The sequence below is a fragment of the Melospiza melodia genome, chromosome 9, assembly GCF_035770615.1.
Source record: "Melospiza melodia melodia isolate bMelMel2 chromosome 9, bMelMel2.pri, whole genome shotgun sequence".
NCBI lineage: Eukaryota > Metazoa > Chordata > Aves > Passeriformes > Passerellidae > Melospiza > Melospiza melodia.
In genome coordinates, this window is record NC_086202.1 from 18,363,224 (window position 1) to 18,381,892 (window position 18,669).

General features: G+C 45.5%; 1 protein-coding gene across 1 annotated transcript in view; it reads left to right on the forward strand.

Moving 5' to 3' along the window:
• Positions 1-3,054: 3,054 nt before the first annotated feature.
• Positions 3,055-18,669, forward strand: part of ANTXRL (ANTXR like) — a 58,465-nt gene continuing 42,850 nt past the window's right edge. Inside the window, exons 1-5 of the mRNA XM_063163606.1 lie at positions 3,055-3,450; positions 14,602-14,673; positions 14,800-14,871; positions 16,957-17,038; positions 17,133-17,166. Of these exons, the coding sequence (XP_063019676.1) occupies positions 3,290-3,450; positions 14,602-14,673; positions 14,800-14,871; positions 16,957-17,038; positions 17,133-17,166 (421 nt within the window). The 5' untranslated portion in view covers positions 3,055-3,289. The remainder of the gene's footprint in view (positions 3,451-14,601; positions 14,674-14,799; positions 14,872-16,956; positions 17,039-17,132; positions 17,167-18,669) is intronic.

Consider the following 18,669-nt stretch of genomic DNA (forward strand, 5'->3'; position numbering starts at 1 on the left):
TTTAATGCTTTTGAAAGGATGGATTTTCGCTGCAATTGAAGAGTAATCTTATACCAATAATGAAGGCGAGCCACTCTCGCTGTGTTTTGTGATACAGGGATTATAAAGGATGAACTCAAGAGTTCCTGTTCTCTTTTAAAATTCGGCTCGGGCTGAAGGAACAGGATTGTTGAGGGCAGCAGGGGTTTGGTAGCTGCCCAGCCGCCCCGGAAGCTCTGCATCCTACCACCCGCCCAGGAACCGGTGTGGTGGTGGCATCTCCTAATACTGCTTGGAAAACATCACCTGATTTGGGATGCAGGTGTCAGGAAACTGGGATGGACAATTCCCACTGCACTTCATATCGCAAGAGTTTATAATTTTTGCAGCCTTTATGCAAATAGCAACAGAAGGTGTAAGAAGGGACCATTAGACGTGGTCACCTGCCTTGCGGGAGCTTGAAGCACTGTGAGACGCTGTGCTGAGGTAACCTGTGTCCCAAAGAGGGTGAGATGTGCACCTAAGGGTCAGCTCTCCTGGTGCTTGGTGTGATTTTCCTTCGAGCAAGGCCCAATCAAATGGCTCCGAGTGCCCGGGTCACGGGCCCGGCCTGCCCTGCCTGACCCCACACAAACCTCCCTCGGGCTTGGGGCCGGACAGGCCTGCCCGGGGTGTGACAGCCACAGGAGGGGCTCAGGCCGATCGGAAAACCTGTTTTGTTTCAAACAGAAGGCTCTGGTTCTGCAGAGGCGGCCCGAAAGCTCCTGCCGTGCCCAGCCCTCCTCACAGGGGATGGAGGAGCACGGAAGGGGTGCTGGCAAAGACGCAGGCCCACGCATTCCCCACGGTGTTTCTGCCCAGCATCGACCGAGGCAGAACTCAGCCAAGTCCTTGCTTTTGCATACGCCCACCTAGCATCTAAGCGTGCCCCCTCGCCGGGCCCTTTGGAGGAGGCAGATGAGCAGGTCATCTCTCTGTGCAGAATCGCAGGATGTATCAGAACCTAGAAAAGGGCAGTGCACATTGTCGAAAAATAGTGATTTTTTTTTTCTCGGCAGTGCCTTACTTTGTTTTGGAGAATACCTTGAAGTCTGCCGGGTAATTTTACAGTACTATCTGATATTCTCGAGGCACCGAGGGACTCTGACGCTATGAGCATTTTTATTTCGTTTTGAAAGGCTGCGGTGTGTGCGGGGAAGGACAGCTGTCGAGGGCAGGGGGTGCCGAGGGCTCCCGGGACCACGCGGGCTGCGGACACTAGTGGGCACCGGCGAGGCCGAAGCCCGGCGGCTGAGGGGAAGCGGGGGATTCCTGCTGCTCAGCAGCCGTTTGCTCATTTTTTGTGAATGTCGCCAGGGAGGATGTGGGTTTTTTCTATTTCTCCATGATCTAAGTAATCGCTGGGTCTCAACTGGCCAGTGCTCAAAAAACCTTTCAAGTGGTGAGCTCAAGCAGTGCATTCAGCTTTTAGCTGTGCATAGTTAAACCAGGCAAAGTGGCTGAAAGCCGGTGGACCCTCTAATCTTTCCTTGATAAGTCCCCGACCGCCGCCGCGGTTGGCTGGGTCTGAATTCGGTCCAGCACAGAAACACGCAACTGAAATCGAGATGCCTTTCCCGAAGGGATTCAGACTGGCGGGCGGCAGCCCACACCGCACAAAGCACGCCGAGGCTGCTTTGCTGGAGGGGCGCGGGCTCCCACGGGCTCCCAGGCGCGCCGCGCCCACGCGTGTCCCCGTCGGGCGCTGAGGGAAAGGGCCCGCCGGCATCGCACTGCTCCCCGAAGAGCCGCACGCTCGGCGTGGAGCGGGCAGGGCTGCTGTGTGCGTGGGGAAACAACGCACACGTCCCACGCCCGCAGCCCCGCCCGGGTGGGCCGTGTCCCCCGCGGGTATCACCTTTGTCGGGGACAGGAGGTGTCAGTTTTTGCTGCTGGAGCGTAGAAGCGACTCCTGGCTGGAGCGTGGTGGCGCGGCCCCGGCGAAGCGCTGGGTGGTCGGGGGGCTGCGCTCGGTGGGACAGCGCGCCAGACCCCACAGGGGATGGGTTCCCTCCTCCTTGGCTCCGATGGGAGCCTCGCCCCGAGAGAGAAATGTCTAGCCCCCACTCTGTCATGGAAAGTGACTCCGCTCGCATCCCTCCCCGTGGCTCTTTTCATTAATTAGGGGCTGCAAAGAGTGTGGGGGAGGGGGAAGCGGCTGGGAGCCACTAATTATTCAAACTTTGGAGACACCATCCAGATGAGCTGGGCAATCTCTTTAGGGCACCGCTTTGTAACCTGTGTGTATCAGGCGGGGAGTGATTATGCTACTGTGCAAAGCCTCCATTAAGAGATTTCATTTCATCATTACTCATCGCCTGCAGGATGTGTTCAGACTCCAGTGTGAGTAAACCGAGATTTCCACGAAGAGAAACAATTTGCTGTGGCACGAGAGGGCCGTGAAAACATGCCCCTACCCCCGCCCCCAAGCAATAATCTTTTTAATTGCACTCAGCTACAAACAGATTTTTCTTAAGTGCCCTCTCGCGTTGTGCCCCCCACCTCCGCTTTGTCACAGGTTTTTGCCACGACGCCCATCTCCAACAGCAACTTCTCTCTGCCTTGTGCTCTGACCTCCTCTGGGCTCCAGCCGCTCCCGAGCCTGCTGGAGAGAGGCTTAGCAGGACGCGCAGAGATGCTCCGGAATGCAGCTGGGCTGCCGCGGCCCCTGGCCGGCTTCCGTGCCCGCCGGCGGCGGAGTGCCCGGCCCGCTGCCCGCTGTCCTGCCCCGAGGGCAGTCCGAGAGGGAAGGAGGCAGGAACGCCCGCCCTGTGCCCCGCCGGCGGCGGGCAGTGGTCCCTAAGCTCGGTCCCTCGCTAGCTGCAGCCTTTGCCATATCGGTATCCCGGAACAGGAAAGTCCCGGTTCATCTTGCCCCCCTAAGATCCTGTCTCCCTCCTCCCGCTCCCCTCCCTCTGCCCCTTCCTGCCTTTGGCCCGTGCGAGAGGAGCCTGTTCTCTCCTCGCGGGACGGGGCTGGGGCGCTGGGGGCAGCGGGCAGGGAAGGGGGACTGGGCTCTGGGGACCATCCGCCTGGGCTCAGCCCCCTGCCCGGAGCCAGCGGTCCGGCGCCCGCGGGCAGGGCTGCCTGGAGCCCTCAGGGTTGAGCTGAGATCCTGAAGATAGTAATTTCTTTTTTTTTTATTTCTTTTTTTATTGCTGTTGTTGTTTTATTTTGATTTTTTTCTCTGCTCTCGGTGCTTCCGAAGCGCCTGTAAGATTTGCAGAGAGAGAGAGAGACTGGGGGAGGAGGAATTAAGGAAAGGGAAAAGATGGCGAGTTGCTGGAGCAGTGTGGAGAAAGCGGCATTTTTGTGCTGCCTTTTGCTGGCAATGGGGAGTCTCATCTGCTGCGCCCGGCCGGCAGAGGAGGAAGAGCAAGAAGAGCAGCGCTCCTGTCACGGTGCCTTTGATCTCTACTTCGTCCTGGATAAGTAAGTGACAGTCGCATTTAAAAACGTTTATTCACCCTTCAGTGATTCCTTGCAGCAGCAGGGATGTTGTTTCTTTCCCCCGTCTTCCCGGACGACTTCTCCTGATACCAAATATAACGTGTGGGTCTCTTTCCTTATTTTTTCTTCCCAAAACTTGCGCATTTTCCAAGTGGAGCATTTAGGGGAGCAGTGTCCTTTATGCTGGGTTAGTTGTGCATGCAAACCTGGGAAATTGGGTTGCCTTCACGTTGTAGCATGTGGGGTGTGGGCTGCGAGTGTTGGATTTGAGGGGGTGTTGGTCAGTGCCCACATCGTTCCTGGAGTTTTGTGTCATGGGCTGTGTGCAGAGATGTCACTTGTGGGACTTATCAGTGCTAGGACCATGCAGACCTACCTAAAGATAAGACCAGACTGCTTGTCTGTTTTTGCAAATTCACTTATAAGAAGGTTTTATAAAACTTATTTTTGCTCAGCTTCTTCAGAGTTGTCTAAACTTGTGTTTGAGTTGCATCTATTAAAATACGACTTCTCTTTGATACTTTGTCAGCTGAATTCAGGTATGGGGGGTATGATTAAGCTCATGTGTGTAGGCATGTTTTAGCAAGCACTAACAGAACAAGTGGTAAACTGGTGCACCCACAGGTGTTTTTCAGAATGTACAAATTTCTCTTTCTTCTTGTGTACTGCTCTGGCTTGACAGAGGACTAAAGCCAAGGGATTAACTCAAGGAGTAAAATGTTAGTGTCCTGCAGTGTGATGACTGTGTTATCTAATGCATTCTGGGTTACCTGTGTGACGGAGTATTATGAAAGATGGAAGACCTTGTGATTCTTGCCCTCAAGCCAGGTATAAAGTCTGCATTGTTCTATTTCCCATTTGGGAGAATGGATCAATCCATAAGGCCCTTGGTACAGCCTGCAAGAGGCAAAAAGTCACTGTCACTCAAGATGTATATTTCTGTATTCAAGAAGGGAAAAAGTATCATTAAATAGTGATTCTGTTTTTAGAGCCAAAGAAGCTGAAGATCAAAGGCGTTCTGCTGTTCTAAAAGATACACTAATGCACCATGTGGTCATTGTTTTGTTTTTCTTTTGCTTGGAATTTGTTCCTGAAGTAACCTCTGTGTCTAGAATGGGCTCTGTGGGGGGCTAGTGTTAGTTCTTGAATTCATTCCTGCCAGGCTTCCTAGAAGTGACTGACACTGTTGTTATGCCCAGTTCCCACACTGAATTCCCTGTAAAAATGAATGTTGTGATAGCAGTATGGCTCCTCTGTCTTCTGTAGTACAATTCCTTTGTTACAATGACATTGAGTACCCCTAGCAATCTCCACTGTTTTCATCTATATTTCAGAATATATATATGTATATATTTATATTCATCAGTATTTCAGAAAGCCCTTTTTTGCCTGTGCTGTTACCATTTATATTGTATTCAAGGAGATAAAAGCAGAGAAGAGAGCAATTTGCTCAGAGATACTGATCTTCAAACAGTAGGAAGTTGATCATCTAAGCAAGTTCTTCTCTAGTACTCTGGGCCTGAAGTAATGTATTTTCTTTTTGCAAGCCACAGGTCTTTCATTTTGTTTCAGGTGCTGTCCATTCACTACAGTGGTCCACTGGAAATTGGACCTGATCATAGTAAAATGTCATTTGGGTTCCAGTGGGAAAATTCTCTTTAGCTTCAATTGCAAACTGAGTCTTTTTGAGCTTTGAGAGTTACACCAAATAACTCTCCTTTGGTAAAGGCTGTGTTGAGTTACTTGGACCCCTGAGTGGTTTTAGAATCTATCCCTGCTCCCACCAAATCTGTAACAGTGGGGTGGCAAAGCTGCTGTTGGTCTCAATGAGATTGCATTACAGTCCATATGGGTAATATAAGAGTGCCAGATCTTGGGAGCCATAGGTCCTGTGCTGGCTGACGGTGTATTTATCCCAGCTGTATTCTGTGACATCTGGCACAACACAAGGAGCTTTATGGAGGCAGGAAGGACTGATTTAGTGGATACACCCTGGGTCTTGGGACAGCTCATCAGGAAGGAACTCCAGGTAGTGTTGAGAATTCATTGTTGTTGAAGACAGTCAGCATATTTCAGGTAGGGAGAAGGCAGGAAGCCTGTCAGAAGCATCTGGTAAATCTGTCAATACAGTGAACAATTATTTTTTTTTTAGGGTTGGATACTGACATATATCTGTGAAGAATTCTGTCTGTAATTTCAAGTGGGAGAAACCCCAGAAAAACCCAGCCATACGCATGAAGTACACCCCTATAGCTTGGGGATTGCCTCTCTTTATTGGTGCCCTGCCAGTCTGGAGTTGGATGCATTCAGTCTTAGTTAGCTGTCTAACAGTGGGATTGAAGTATTGGTTGTGTGAAAATACCAGGCTTTAATCCTGTGACCGTGTAGTGAGCTGAATGACAGCTCCTGTCTCTAAAATCAGCCTGGCTGAACCAAAATGACTTTAAGACTGGTTTGCTTTGCTTCCCAGTAGAAAGATCTGTAGGAGGAAATCTGGAAGAAGACAACAAACCTTTCTCCTTATGCAGTGTGTGTTACTGCAATGACTTTATTGGGGCATGATTTTTCCTTTCCATTGTGCCAGGCAAAGTCTGTGAGGATTTAATCCTGCAGGCAACAACCATCAGATGGAAAAGATCATCTTCTGGTGAAGTTATTGGTATAATATATGTGCTGCCAATTAGAAAAAAGAAACTTGCTGTTTTCTTGCAGTTTTTCTTTGCCTGAGTTTGACTGCTGTCCTTCATGTTAACTCCACAGGATAAGCAAGATCAGGAGAGTGCCACTAAACCTTAGATGCCCCAAAAAGCTGGCATAATGAAAGGGAAAAGCAGTGTGTGTGGGAGGGAGACCAGCCATCATCCTCCTTAGGATTGGCTGACTGTGCCAGAGCTACATTAGGACTTCCTTGTCTCTGGGGATGCTTAAATGAGGAAATCTCTTGAAGCTGGGAGAGCAGGACATTTGCTGGCTGCAGAGGCGGCTGCCTAGAGTCTGCAGTCTTGCTCTGTCTGAATCTTGTGCTTTATGAGTTGTGCAGGCCTGAGCTTGTTTGGAGGCATAGTGGAAGACTTTAAAATATCATAATGAAGCAGCAAAAGTTCTTTTGTAAGCAACTAAGTCACTCTGTGCATGAGGTAAGGCAGCATACATTGCCATTGGCACACCCACCTCTCCCATGGCATGCAGTAAGATCAAGTCACTTGTGATAGCAAAGCTCTCAGTTTTACCTTTAAACAAAGTAAAAAGCTTTTAAGCCAGACATAATGGATTTTTGAGTAGTTCTCACTTGCTTTGGTTGCTTCATTTGCTTAGGTTGTCCCAGTGCACAGAGAACCTATTTCTGTCCCATCTCAAACTGTGGAGGACAGGCCCTGTTACGGATTTTGGTTGCTTGACCATCAGGTCTTGTAGTGACATACTTGTGCTTGAGAATGTAAATAATTCCCTTTCATCCTGCCTTGCTGTTAACATCCAGCTGTTGTTTGTAATCATACTGAGTTGCACTTGATGAGAAAAAAGGATGACTGACCTCTAGTGTTTCCTAATTATAACAATGCCTGGTAGCATCATTATGATTGTTTATTAATGCAACAAATAGAAACCCCTTTAAAGTAAGGAGTTATACTTAGCATAAATATCTGCTGCTGGCAATGCTTGACAAGACAAGTCTGAACTGCTGAGCTATCTGTGTTATAATTTTCCAAATATGAAACAACTTCTTGGTTATATTTGACTGTAAAATAGACGGAAGTGTTTTCTTATTTTTCCTATTTGGGAAGTTTGCTAAAAGTTGTTTGGATTTTGAGGAAAAATGAGCTTTACAGACTTGGGAAAATGCTTCCTTTTTCTAAAGAACAGATCACGCCAGCAGTAATGTATTAGTTAAGTCTTGGCTGGTTTTCTTGGATTGTAACTGTTATGTTGGGAAGTTTGGCTTAACTACATTTTCTTCAATCCTCATCTTCCCCCTGAACTTCTGTGTAGTCCTCTTTCTCTCCTTGGACCCACAACAATATTGCCTTTCACATCAATTTTACTTTGTCTCCTGTTTTCGCAAGAGCATCCATGTCACCAGCAACTTTGGTAGAGAGAGACATCAGTAAAATGTGCCCAGTCTCTCACTTGTAATCCATTTTTCAGCTGCCTCTCTTTCAACGTGGTAAGCCTTGCTCCAGAGGTGAATGTCACTGTTAGGGAAGAGCACAACCTCTGATTAGGTGGGAATTTGCTACCCTGTCCAATATCCTTCCTGATTTTGTTTTTTAGGTTCTGTATACCCTTTCTCAGCTTGCCATTGATAAGGCAGTGGGTGTGGGAAATGTCAGGAGGGAAACAGGTTGATCCTTCCTGATTTGCCAAAAGCTTTCAGAACAAAAGCATTTCAGGAGCTGCTATTTAAGGTCACCTTCTATATTTTTAAGATAACTAGAGGGAGTTGCTGATCTCCATGTATGTTGGTTTTGGGTTTTTTTTCACAATATGCTGCATTTAATGCAAACAAATAGCATTTGATAAACACATTATTTGCCCTCTGCCCCATTCGTTTCCTTGCCAATGATTTGTATGAATTTAGTACTCAAGAATTACAAGTACTAGTGAGAACAAATATTTTTTGCCTTAGGGTCTCACTGCAGCCCTGTGCTTCTTTTCCTGCCTCGTGTAGTCCCAGCCTACGATCATTGGGATGGAGCTGGATCTGTGGGAACTCCTGCAGCTTCTCTCTCCATGCTCTGAGGCCACTGCCATTCTGGGTGCTGGTTTTGCACAGTGTGTGGGGAGGGGATGAGTGGCTAAACAACTTTGTTGTGGTTGGAAAATCAGACTGCTGGCAAAAAATGAACACGTGTTCTATTACCTACCTTAAATATATCAGAAAAATTGGTATTGAGTGACTTTTAAAACACTGCTGAACTGTTTTGTGTAGGTAGGAGTATCTACCTACTGCGGTCAGACTTCATTGTAAGATGTAGAACCAGATGCAGGTCAGCTGAGAGGAGTTGCTGTCTGAACAAAAGTATCAGCTTTGTTCCTTTAATATCCTTTGTTCCTTAATTTGTGTGTGTGTATTCAAAAGTGACTATCTGTCTTCCTCCTTTTCTGTCTGACTTCCCTTGCTTATAACTTGACCACATCATCTACATGACACCTCTCATAATCTCCAGCTGCCTGTAAGCAATATTTTTTTATTGCTTTCAAAATGTAATCTGCTGGTATTTTGCCTTGCATCTTTCTTTCTTGTGGTTTTATTGCAGCAGTGCTATGATTTGCTTACAACCAGGTATAATTGCTTGGAATGTTCCAAGGCAAATTTTTATCCTATTTCAGACATACCTATGTTATTTGAACCAGCTTTTATTTGTTTGTACTTTGTCTGATATTTTTCTGCTAGCTCTGACTTCTGTCAGGAAAAAAAAAATATTCAGGAAAACCAATTTTCTTCCCTTTAGTCCAAGAAAAAAATTCTTTATGAAACACAAGGCAAAGCTAACGGGTAATGATTATTTGACATAAAACATGTACAGTTAACGGGAAGAAAAAGCCATGGCAGCTTGTCATTTGCAGTCTATTTATGCATGTAACTAAATCTGATTTATTTGGGGCTTGAGCCAAGGAAGTAAACTGTGAGATTCCCAGTGACCTAGGATTTTTATTTGTGTGTTCAGTGATTGAGAATTTCATTACTTTTGTCTGGGCTTGCAGGCCAAATGCAATGTAGACTGTGAATTTATATGAGGTGTAGTAGAACTGAATCTTCTAATCTCAAATGTAGAAATGAATTGACTCCTGTGAGCTATTAACAGCTCAAGAGTTGTATATCCCTGGTCCTGTCTATCATTTGCACCTTTTTAAGTGTTGCATCATGGCTGGGACTGTGTGCCCTGCTTTGCTCCCTGTGCTGTGCTGAAGAGTACCAGGATGCTCTAAGAGGGTCTTCTTGTCCTGATGCTGTTCAGAGCATCCCTGGAGCTTTTCAGGGAGATCTGAAGTGTTTGAATGCAGTGTGAGCATGGCTTCTGAATTTCACTTTGTGCCCTGTTGTTGGTGAGGGACTTACAAGAGCTATAGTATGGCACCAGGTGGATAGGATTTGTGAATGAGATGGATGACTGTAGGATCAAAGGGCACTGTTTTGTTTGAGACGTGATTTCATAGAAATCTGTCATATTGCTGCAGACTTTATCCCTAGGACAAAAACTAGCTATGAAATTCATGGGTTTGGTCATGAAATTTTTGGATTCAAGTAGTTTGGGTCGTGTACTTGGATGCTGGCCTAGGATTAAAAGCCATTTTGCAGCCACCTCTCTGCATCTTCCCCTCCCCATTCCAGCCCTTGTCTTGTCCATTAATGTTACAAGTACTCTGAGGCAAGGACTGTCTCAGAATGGCTGTCTCTGCCCGTGTTTCTAATTGCCTCTGGAGCAGATGATGGAAACTCGTTCTTCCTTGCCTGGATGAATCACCCAGTCAAGGTCCCTTCCCTGCATGGAAGATGCATTGTTTGGGAGAGGAGGATTCTTGTCACTTTGAATGCTCTGGTGGCTCAGAAGGGAGCAGAGGGGTGGATGAACACTCGGGCATGCATGTCTGAAACCACAACAAACTCAGTGCCCCAGGGTTTGCTTTTATTGCAGAGCCATTATTAGCCATGTGCAAGAATTCTGTTGTACAATGTGGTTGTGACCACAAAGAGCCCTCCAAATAACAACAGTGTCACATTTGTGAGCAATGGACCATGTACAGGGCCACCACTAGCTCAAGGGGGTAGAGACTTACAGGGACCTACAAACTTAGGAGGTCTTGTACTCCCCTGACACCATATTCAGACTAAAACCAGCATCAGTAATAATGTTTCTTTTACTTGCTCCATGATGTCTGGAATTGCTGCCTTCAGCTAATCTGTAATGGAGGCAAATGGGCATGGGGTGTGTGTGTGTGTGAAACAGGACAAGGGGCAGCTCTGTGCTTTCAAGGAGTTTCACTCTGTCACTTTCAGCAGGGATGAAAGGCTCTGGGTCCTGCTGCCTTCTCTGTGTACATATGGTAATAAAAATGTTTACCCTTTGGGTAGTGTTGGGGTTTTAACTTTCCCTGCAAAGCCAGGTGACTGCTTACATTGCACTGGGTGAATCCATACGGGCTCCTGACAGTGAATTCAGCAGAGGCTGTGGAACACATGTGCTCTAGGACAGACACAACTGACCCTCCTGCTGTTTGCCTGCTGAAGTGGCTGGGCTGAAATTGGCACCCCTTATGCCGGGGTTGTGCTGCTTCACTTCTCCAGGCTCCAGCTTCCACTGCTGCTGGGAGTCTGTCAGGAAAGAAGACAAAGTTTCCAACCTATCTTGGCTCTTTGTCTTCACAAACATCAGTGAAATTCTTCAGACTGGGTGGGCACAATTCTAACATGCTCAGGGTTTTTATGCTGACACAGAGCTCTGCTAAACCAGAAGGAATCACTCCAAAGTTCGCAGGAGTGGAATCAAGCCCTGGAATCACATCACTTCCTTCCACCCCCAGAAATACTCACTGACCTCCTCTTTTCCCCTCCCATCCAGCAGTAGCAATATAAAACTAAGGAAAACAGCAGCAGCAGCTGGTCCTCCGAGCCCAGTCCTGATGTGGCCCGGAGGACATTTTTTCCTGTGTTGTGGTTTGCTGACATTTCTCTTTGTCTTGTGTGTAATGGGAACAGAGCTCACGGAGCAGGGAGCATGCTCAAGGCAAAGGGCTTCTGTGGGGTTTTTTCTTATCTTCACTTGGGCTGAATTCTGGTCCCAATTGCATAGGGATAAACCTGGGGAAATTTGGCTGCTTCTCTGGTCCCATTCCAGGTTTACCCCAGTGAAAGCAGGAGCAGTAACAGGCTCTGAGATGCTTTCTGGAACATTCCAGCTTCCCACAGCAGCTGTTTGTTGCTGTGTACTTTCCTTTACCCTGAGAATTATGTCACCTCTGAGGGCTAAAGCCTCACCATCCTGCTTTGACTCTGAAAGGTGCACAAACAGCTGGTCTGCTAAGTCACTACCCTCAGAGCTCCTGTGCTACCCCACTGCTTTGCAGAGAGTATTAGGCTGGCTGGGCTTCTTAGCAGAGAAGGTGCAGGGAGGAGGGCCAGGGCTCAGCAGGGTGGTGGCAGCCTTTGATCAATGTGAGGGGCTGAACCAGGTCTCTGATGGCTAAAGGCAGGAAATGTCAGAGATGCATCTGCTGCAACACAGTGCAGACAGCCACAGTGCTGTTGTGGCCCAACTGGTGCAAACCTCCACAACAGCATACATAAGATTCCCTGTCTGTGTCACTTCCCCATGGCTTCTCCCAGATGCTGGTGAGTGTCTGTCACACCCCAATGTTTTTGTGCACAGTGCTGGTCTTTGGCAGGCTTCATTTCTTCGCCTGTCTGGTCCAGCCACAAAGAGGAAGTTAGTTTATGCTGATAATAACAGTGATTCTGCAGTATGGAAAGTTCCAAAGGCAGTGAAATGGCTCAGGATTTTCAATAGTGTGGGGCAGTTGTTTGTCAGTGGTGGAACTTATATTTGATGACATTTGACAACTTCGTATATTTTATGTGTGTGTGTATATATATATATACAAACACACACACAAAGTGGCAAATAAAAGTCCTTTACAAATAGCTTTACAAACATGGATATTTAGAGGGATACTTGGGTAAGAGGGGAGGGTAAATCAGGTTCTTCTCTAAGCCAGGCCACTCCCAGTGGTGTTCATGAGGGCTTTGACATGACTGGCATTGATGGCATTTTGGTACCACTTGTGGGAGGTGACGCCTGGACTTGGAGGAGTGTGGAAAAATGGTTAAATGCTGACCACTTCCCTGGTACTCCCTCTATGGGATTTTGAAACTAACATTTTCTTGTTAATATTTTTGTCTGGCCTTGACTTTTCCCTGTTGGTAGACTGAGACACTTCTGACACTTCCCAGCCAGTAAGCAACATGTGAGTGCAGAATTCCTCTTGGGGGTGAAGGGCACCCACTGCTGTGCTGAGGTAACTGCTCTGCAGGGCTGTAGCTCTGAGATGTAGAGCTGGGCACTCTGAGAGCCCACTATGCTTCCAGTGAGGACTAATCCATGACACAGACCTCCCTAGCTTTTCAGGGATGGGGCACCTACTGATTTATTACAGTCAATTGTCCTCCTGGCTGTACCCTTTCCAAGAAAAAAAAAAAGAAATTCTGACAGTCCTTAGAAGGTACTGGAAATGTTGGTTTGTTGCAGTTTGAAAGAAAATGTGCTGCTACTTTTTTCTGGATTGCATCAGTGCCTCTGCAGCTGGCAGTAGAAATTTGATAGTTCATGTAAAATAGGTCAGTCTTTACCAAGTAAGAAATTATGGTTATTCTGTGAGGGGCATTGACTTCATTGAAGATTTCAGGAGTTGAATTGAAGTCAGATGACAAGCTGAGAATGAAATTGAAAGTGTCAGCTTCGGGGCGGGGTGAGGGGGAAAGTATTTTAGAGAAGTTTGGGAGCTGTAGATGCATCTTGGATGGATTCAAGGAATTTTTGACTTCATCATGTTTAGATATTCAGCATGGGACTTTAATAAAAATCCTGGAGAGCTATAGAGTATTGATGGGGTTAATTAGGTAATAGTGCCAGCACATTTTATTGGTGCTGTTCACAAACGATAAACCTGTTGTTGTGTAGCACAAACAAACTGGGGACTGCAGAGGATCCAGAGCTGTGGTTTGATTGTCCCACAATCCCACAGTCCCCAGTGTTTCCTTGCCCTCCCTTGCTGCCTGGAAATTTCTTCATTCTTTGTTAAGTAGTTTGTTCTGTGAATGAATCACCAGTTCTCCAGAAGAGCAGCATGAAAGCACAGGGTTACACAAGCCAATTTATTCTAGCTTGTGCACTTCAGGAGGTTCCCTTGGTCCTGTCCCTTTGTCTGCCCCTTCTCCACTCCACCAGCAGTGCTGCAGGGCAGGCAGGGCCATCCTGCATTGCACATGTGGGCTTCTGTGCCTGACATACAAGGGCAGGAGGAACTGGCATAAGATCGCTTGGAAAGCCCATAGTAGAACTGAGAATAGTAAAATGTACTTTTTCCTCATGTTTACACAGAAAAATGCCTAACAGCAGTTTGAGGAATCCTACTGCTATATAGTACATGAATTTCAGAACTTTTTTTCAGTTCTGCATCAAAGCCCCTGTGATTTTGTGTGTGTGCCATTGTTTCATTTATCTCTCTTTTCATCTGCCTGAGACACCTGATAAATGAGTTCAGCAAGCAAGGAAAGCAAATGGGTCATTCTCTCATAAACACCACAGTCCTAGGGAGGGCTTTAAAAACCATTGACTTTGATGTTTTGTAGCCTTTTTAATGTCTTGAAAGTGTATGGTAAAATCAACATGGTAGAAATCAATAATTTACTGTAGGGTTGCTGTGTGCAAGGCTCTGTTTGAGGTCTCAGTCCCATCAGACTGTGGGGGTCTCTGCTTAGACTTGGGAAAAAGCCAGGGAGGGCCAGTAATGTAGTTTTATATAAGGGAAGTGGCAGCATGGATGTCTTCTGCAGTAGAAGTAAATCTTGGCATGTAAGTCTTCTGCATGTAACTAAGTTGTGCAAGTTTTCGCAAGAAATCCATAATGAAGCCATGGCTTGACTGCCCAGAACATTACTCCAGCAAATTAGGCAAGACTATTGCTTTCCCTTTTGAAACAAACAGCAATTCATGGAAAAAATTCTCCCATGCATTCTGGGAGAATAGAAGATCAGTCAAGATTCTCTGTGTGTGGTGCAAGGGCAGAGCTGTGCTCTAGGAAAGCAAATAATCTGATAGCAGATAACTTAATGAAGTCAAATAAAATTAATTAAGCTAGAAGAAAATATTTATATTTTATGCTATAAAAGGAACAAAAGCAAATGGAAGGACTACTGAGTTGTTTCAAAATTTTATGGCAAGCCATTTCAGACCTTTTACTCCTTGTCTTGGAGTCAGTGGGTTTTGTCATCATGGTTCTTATTACAGCTTTCAGCACAACTCTATGTAATTTGTGTCCCTAACCAGCTCTGGAGTAGGCCAGGCTTAAAATTCAAAGTGGAACAAGGAATTTCATTGCAAAGAAAACTTCATGTAATCTGTTATGTTTTGTATGCAGATCTGGAAGCGTCAAAAATCATTGGACTGAGATTTACTCCTTTGTGGAAAGCCTAGCTGAGAAATTCATAAGGTAAAGTTTTTTTAAAATCTTTAATTTCCTGCGCATAATCTATTTTTCTGTTTAGTGCTTATTAGCAAATGAATTTCTGCTGAGGTAATGAGTGTGATGTGGATCTGGCTTGTTTTTCTCTTTCAGCCCAATGCTGCGGATGTCCTTCATTGTGTTCTCTTCACGGGGCACTACGATCATGAAGCTGACAGAGAACAGGCAAGTTCCTCCCACTGCCCTGCTCCAGAAACACCCTCTGTCCCTCCTCTCACACAGCACATGGCCCCACACCCAGAGTTTGGGGTCTGTCTTGGTCCTTGTGTGGCAACAGCTGAAACCCTCTCCTCCATTCCCTGCTGGAGGAATGTTTAGAAGGCCTTGGGGTATCCCATTTCAATTTTCTTTTCAGCTTTGTGAGAGAAAGGCAGCATTGGGCTGTCTGTTCTTTGCTGTGGTATTTCAGGGAGAAATTGCATTTCCAGTTGAGGATCCAGGTACATACTTGCTATCCCCAGCTACCCAAATAAGGAAGCTTTTGTGGAAGAGATCTCAGACCCTGAACTGGTGAGCAAAGGAGTGTATGAGAGATCCCCAGTGCCCTTGGAAGGGACTCAGCGCCCTGACCTTTACACCAGGCAGTCCCCAGTGCTGGAGCAGGACTTCACCAGGCTGTGGCACCCCTCTCCTGGACTGCCTGCAAACAGCACCCATGCCAGAGGTGCTTTGCAAAGCCAAGTGACAGTCTTTGTAAGCAAAAAGTGGAGCAAAATTCTGGTTGCCAGATTGATAACCAAATTTTCTTTCTTTAAAAAATAAGTGAATAAAAACCTCCAAACCACCACTGAAAACAGCCCCAACACAAAAAATTCCCACCCCCACCCCAAAAGGTTATTTTTAAATTGAATTTCCTCTACATATACAAATCCCTGTCATCTGGGTGTTTCTAAGTATTTTCTTTCATTTCAGCTTCAAGCCTTCACCTTTGCTGCTCCTGTCTGTGTGAGAGGGCCTCAGTAGTACAGGGCACCCTATAAGTCGTGGGAACTCAGGAGCAGGAAGAGCAGCTACTCCCTCAACTTTGTAGTCCAGGGACTCATCCTAAGCCAGACACACTGCAGGGCTCTTGCATTTCTGCTGGCTTTCCTGAGCTTTTGTTTCAGGTCTCCATCATGTATCTTGGTGGCAGAGCTCAAACTTGCTTACTTTTCTCTGGGTGAATTTGCTCTTTGCAAGGTAGAAAGTTCAACATGTTGAACATGGTATTGGAGTGCTCTCTGTCCTTAAATCCTATTCTCTGTACGGATCACAGTGTCAGCTCATTTTATGCTTCAAAAGAGAAAAAATGTGCTTTTTGCACTAAGGGCATCCCCAATCCAAGCTCCTGATTTTTACTTTCATCCCATATAGCCTCCTGTATTCTCTGTAATTGTGGTTGTGCCACCTAAAATACCCGGTTGCAAAATGGAGTTTAGGAAGGTTCTCACTATTCTCTTAAAGGCTGCCCCACAGCATCTGGAGCTGATGTTTGAGCTGCCTGTGTCTTATCTGTTGAATATTTGTGCCTTGTGTTCCGTTAATATGATGAAAACCCTTGTCAAGGATCAGGGTCTTTTGGTGGTCAGCAATCAATTAAATTATTAATGTCCCTGAACAATCGTTTTGGTTAATAAGTATTTGGGGAGTAAGCTATGCAACAGGGGTCATGGCATGCAAGTGCTTCTGTGTCCAGGAGTAATCTATGGCCCAGGAAGGCTGATGAGTCCCTGGTCTAGGATAGGAAATTCTCCTCATTCCCATCCTGGTCTCTTATCTTTTGGCCACTTTTTTAAAATGGAAAAATCCTAATCCAGACTGTCCTGATGACTGATTCAATACAGAGCTTTAATTTGTCCCAATTTTGTGACAGGGTCATAAGTTTTTATACTATGTTTTGTTCTCCAGTTTATTAAAGTTTAATATCTGGCATTGGCTTTAATTCAATCTTATCCTGGCTGAGAATATACAAGAATGAGGGAGCAGGGACAGAAGTTCATCTTTGAAATATGTTGCCCTAATGCTGTACCCTGTGTCTGGTTTTGTGCTCCCATGGGTGTTTGCGTGATAAATTGTGGACTTCAAAAAAAATTGTGGTTTAGCCAGTGTTCCAGCTGATGTGTATGCACTCTGTGCAATTGATTGACAGGCTTCATAATCTAGCTGTGGTACAGGAATATCTCAACAAAAGAAAAAAAAAAAAACTTCTAATAAAACATTCTCCTGGGATTTTTTTTTATTTATTTGTGTTTGGTTTTTTTCAATCCAAAGGGAAGCCATAAGACGAGGACTCGACATTCTTAAGGAAGAATTGCCTGGAGGAGACACGTTCATGCATGAAGGATTTAAAAGGGTACACATCACAGTACCTACTTCCTTTGTTTTACACCTAGAAACTTTGCTGCTGGTATTCTTATGAGCTAACCATGTTCTGCACTTCATTGCAGGCAAATGAGCAGATTTACCATGAGACCTATGGAGGTATGTGCTGTGCAGTGTTCATGTTAATTTCTGCATTGAGGAGACTGAGGGATTATGGTTCTTTTTGTGACCTGCAGTAAACCCACTGACAGAAGTGCTGGAGAAGGAGGGCTGTTATGCAACACCACATTCCATTTTGACTGCAGCCCTACTCCTAAATGGGTGATTCATGGTTTATTGAGATCAGAGAAGACCAGTATGATCCCAGATCTGGCCATTGCAGGATGCAGACCAAACCATAGCAGTCAGAGCTGCCCATCTTGCACCCAGCAGACAGGAATTCCCACATTTTCCTGGTCCTTTCTATCCTGATGCACTCAGCCCTCTCTGCTTTGTGGTCCCACATCCTTGTCCTCATCAGTGTGAATGAGAGTTTTGCATCAGTATGAATGATTTGTGTTCAGATTCTGAGTTGCTAAAATGTGCATTTTCACTAGATTTTAAGAGGAAAGTGTATTTGTGGTTTTTGTCTGTGCCAAAAGAAGACCTAGTTAGTTAACAAGACTTGATTAGTTCATACCCTGGTGTGAGGTTGTTCTCATTTGTGGGCTCATGGTCTCTTAGGAAGATGGAGAAATGGGCCAGTGCCTTTTTATTAAAATAGACTGCAAGTGTAGGAGCAGCAGCTCTGCACAGTGTTGCAGCATTTCTGCCAGTAAAATCAGGAGTCCTGAGGTGTCCAACTGAAAACAATTCTACTTCATAACATATAGCTAAGAACTAATCAAGTATTTTGTAAATTGAATTAGGAAAGAAAAAGAGTAGATGAGATCTGGATCTAGAAGCTAAGCTACCTGGGAAGAAACAAGCATTGAAAAGAAAACAAAATAAGAACTCCAGTTTTTTAAGCATATCTCAAGTGTTCTGGGCACAAAAAAAAAAAAAAAAGGAATCCAAGCTATTTTTTCCCCTCAAGTTGCAGGTCATTTTTTTAAGATTTATGTCTGTGTCTAACATGGCATGGGAAGGACCGTGTGGCATAAGAAACCTGTCAGAACTAATCAGTCTGTAATTTCAGACAGTATGGAGGAAGACATTTGAAATTGTAACAGATTATTTTGAAAAGATAACAAATACTTGCCTGAAAGTAACATGTATGTGTATTTGTTACTCTGCTTAAGAACTGTGGACTTTATGGTTGGTCGAACCATAGTTTGAATGTTAATTTGGTTTAATTGTGTTAACTGGTTGCATTTTTGTAGGTAGCATTGTATTCTATACTGCATTACATATATGCATCTCTGCAGTCTATGCAACCTTTTCACTTAAGTGAAGGGTTGGGATATAAAATGTTGTATGACAATACATGATTTTTTCCCTAATGAACCTGATCTTAAGGTTTCCACATGCTCAGAATCCTATGAATTTCACTGGAAGTTCTTGTTGCTGGAGAACTGTAGGACTGAGCTCCCTGTAGAAGCCCATTTCATGCCATGTTCTGTGGGGTTGCTGTTTCAGAGCCTGCTGGAGGGAAAGGTAGGACGGCAGGAAAGATCCTTTTGC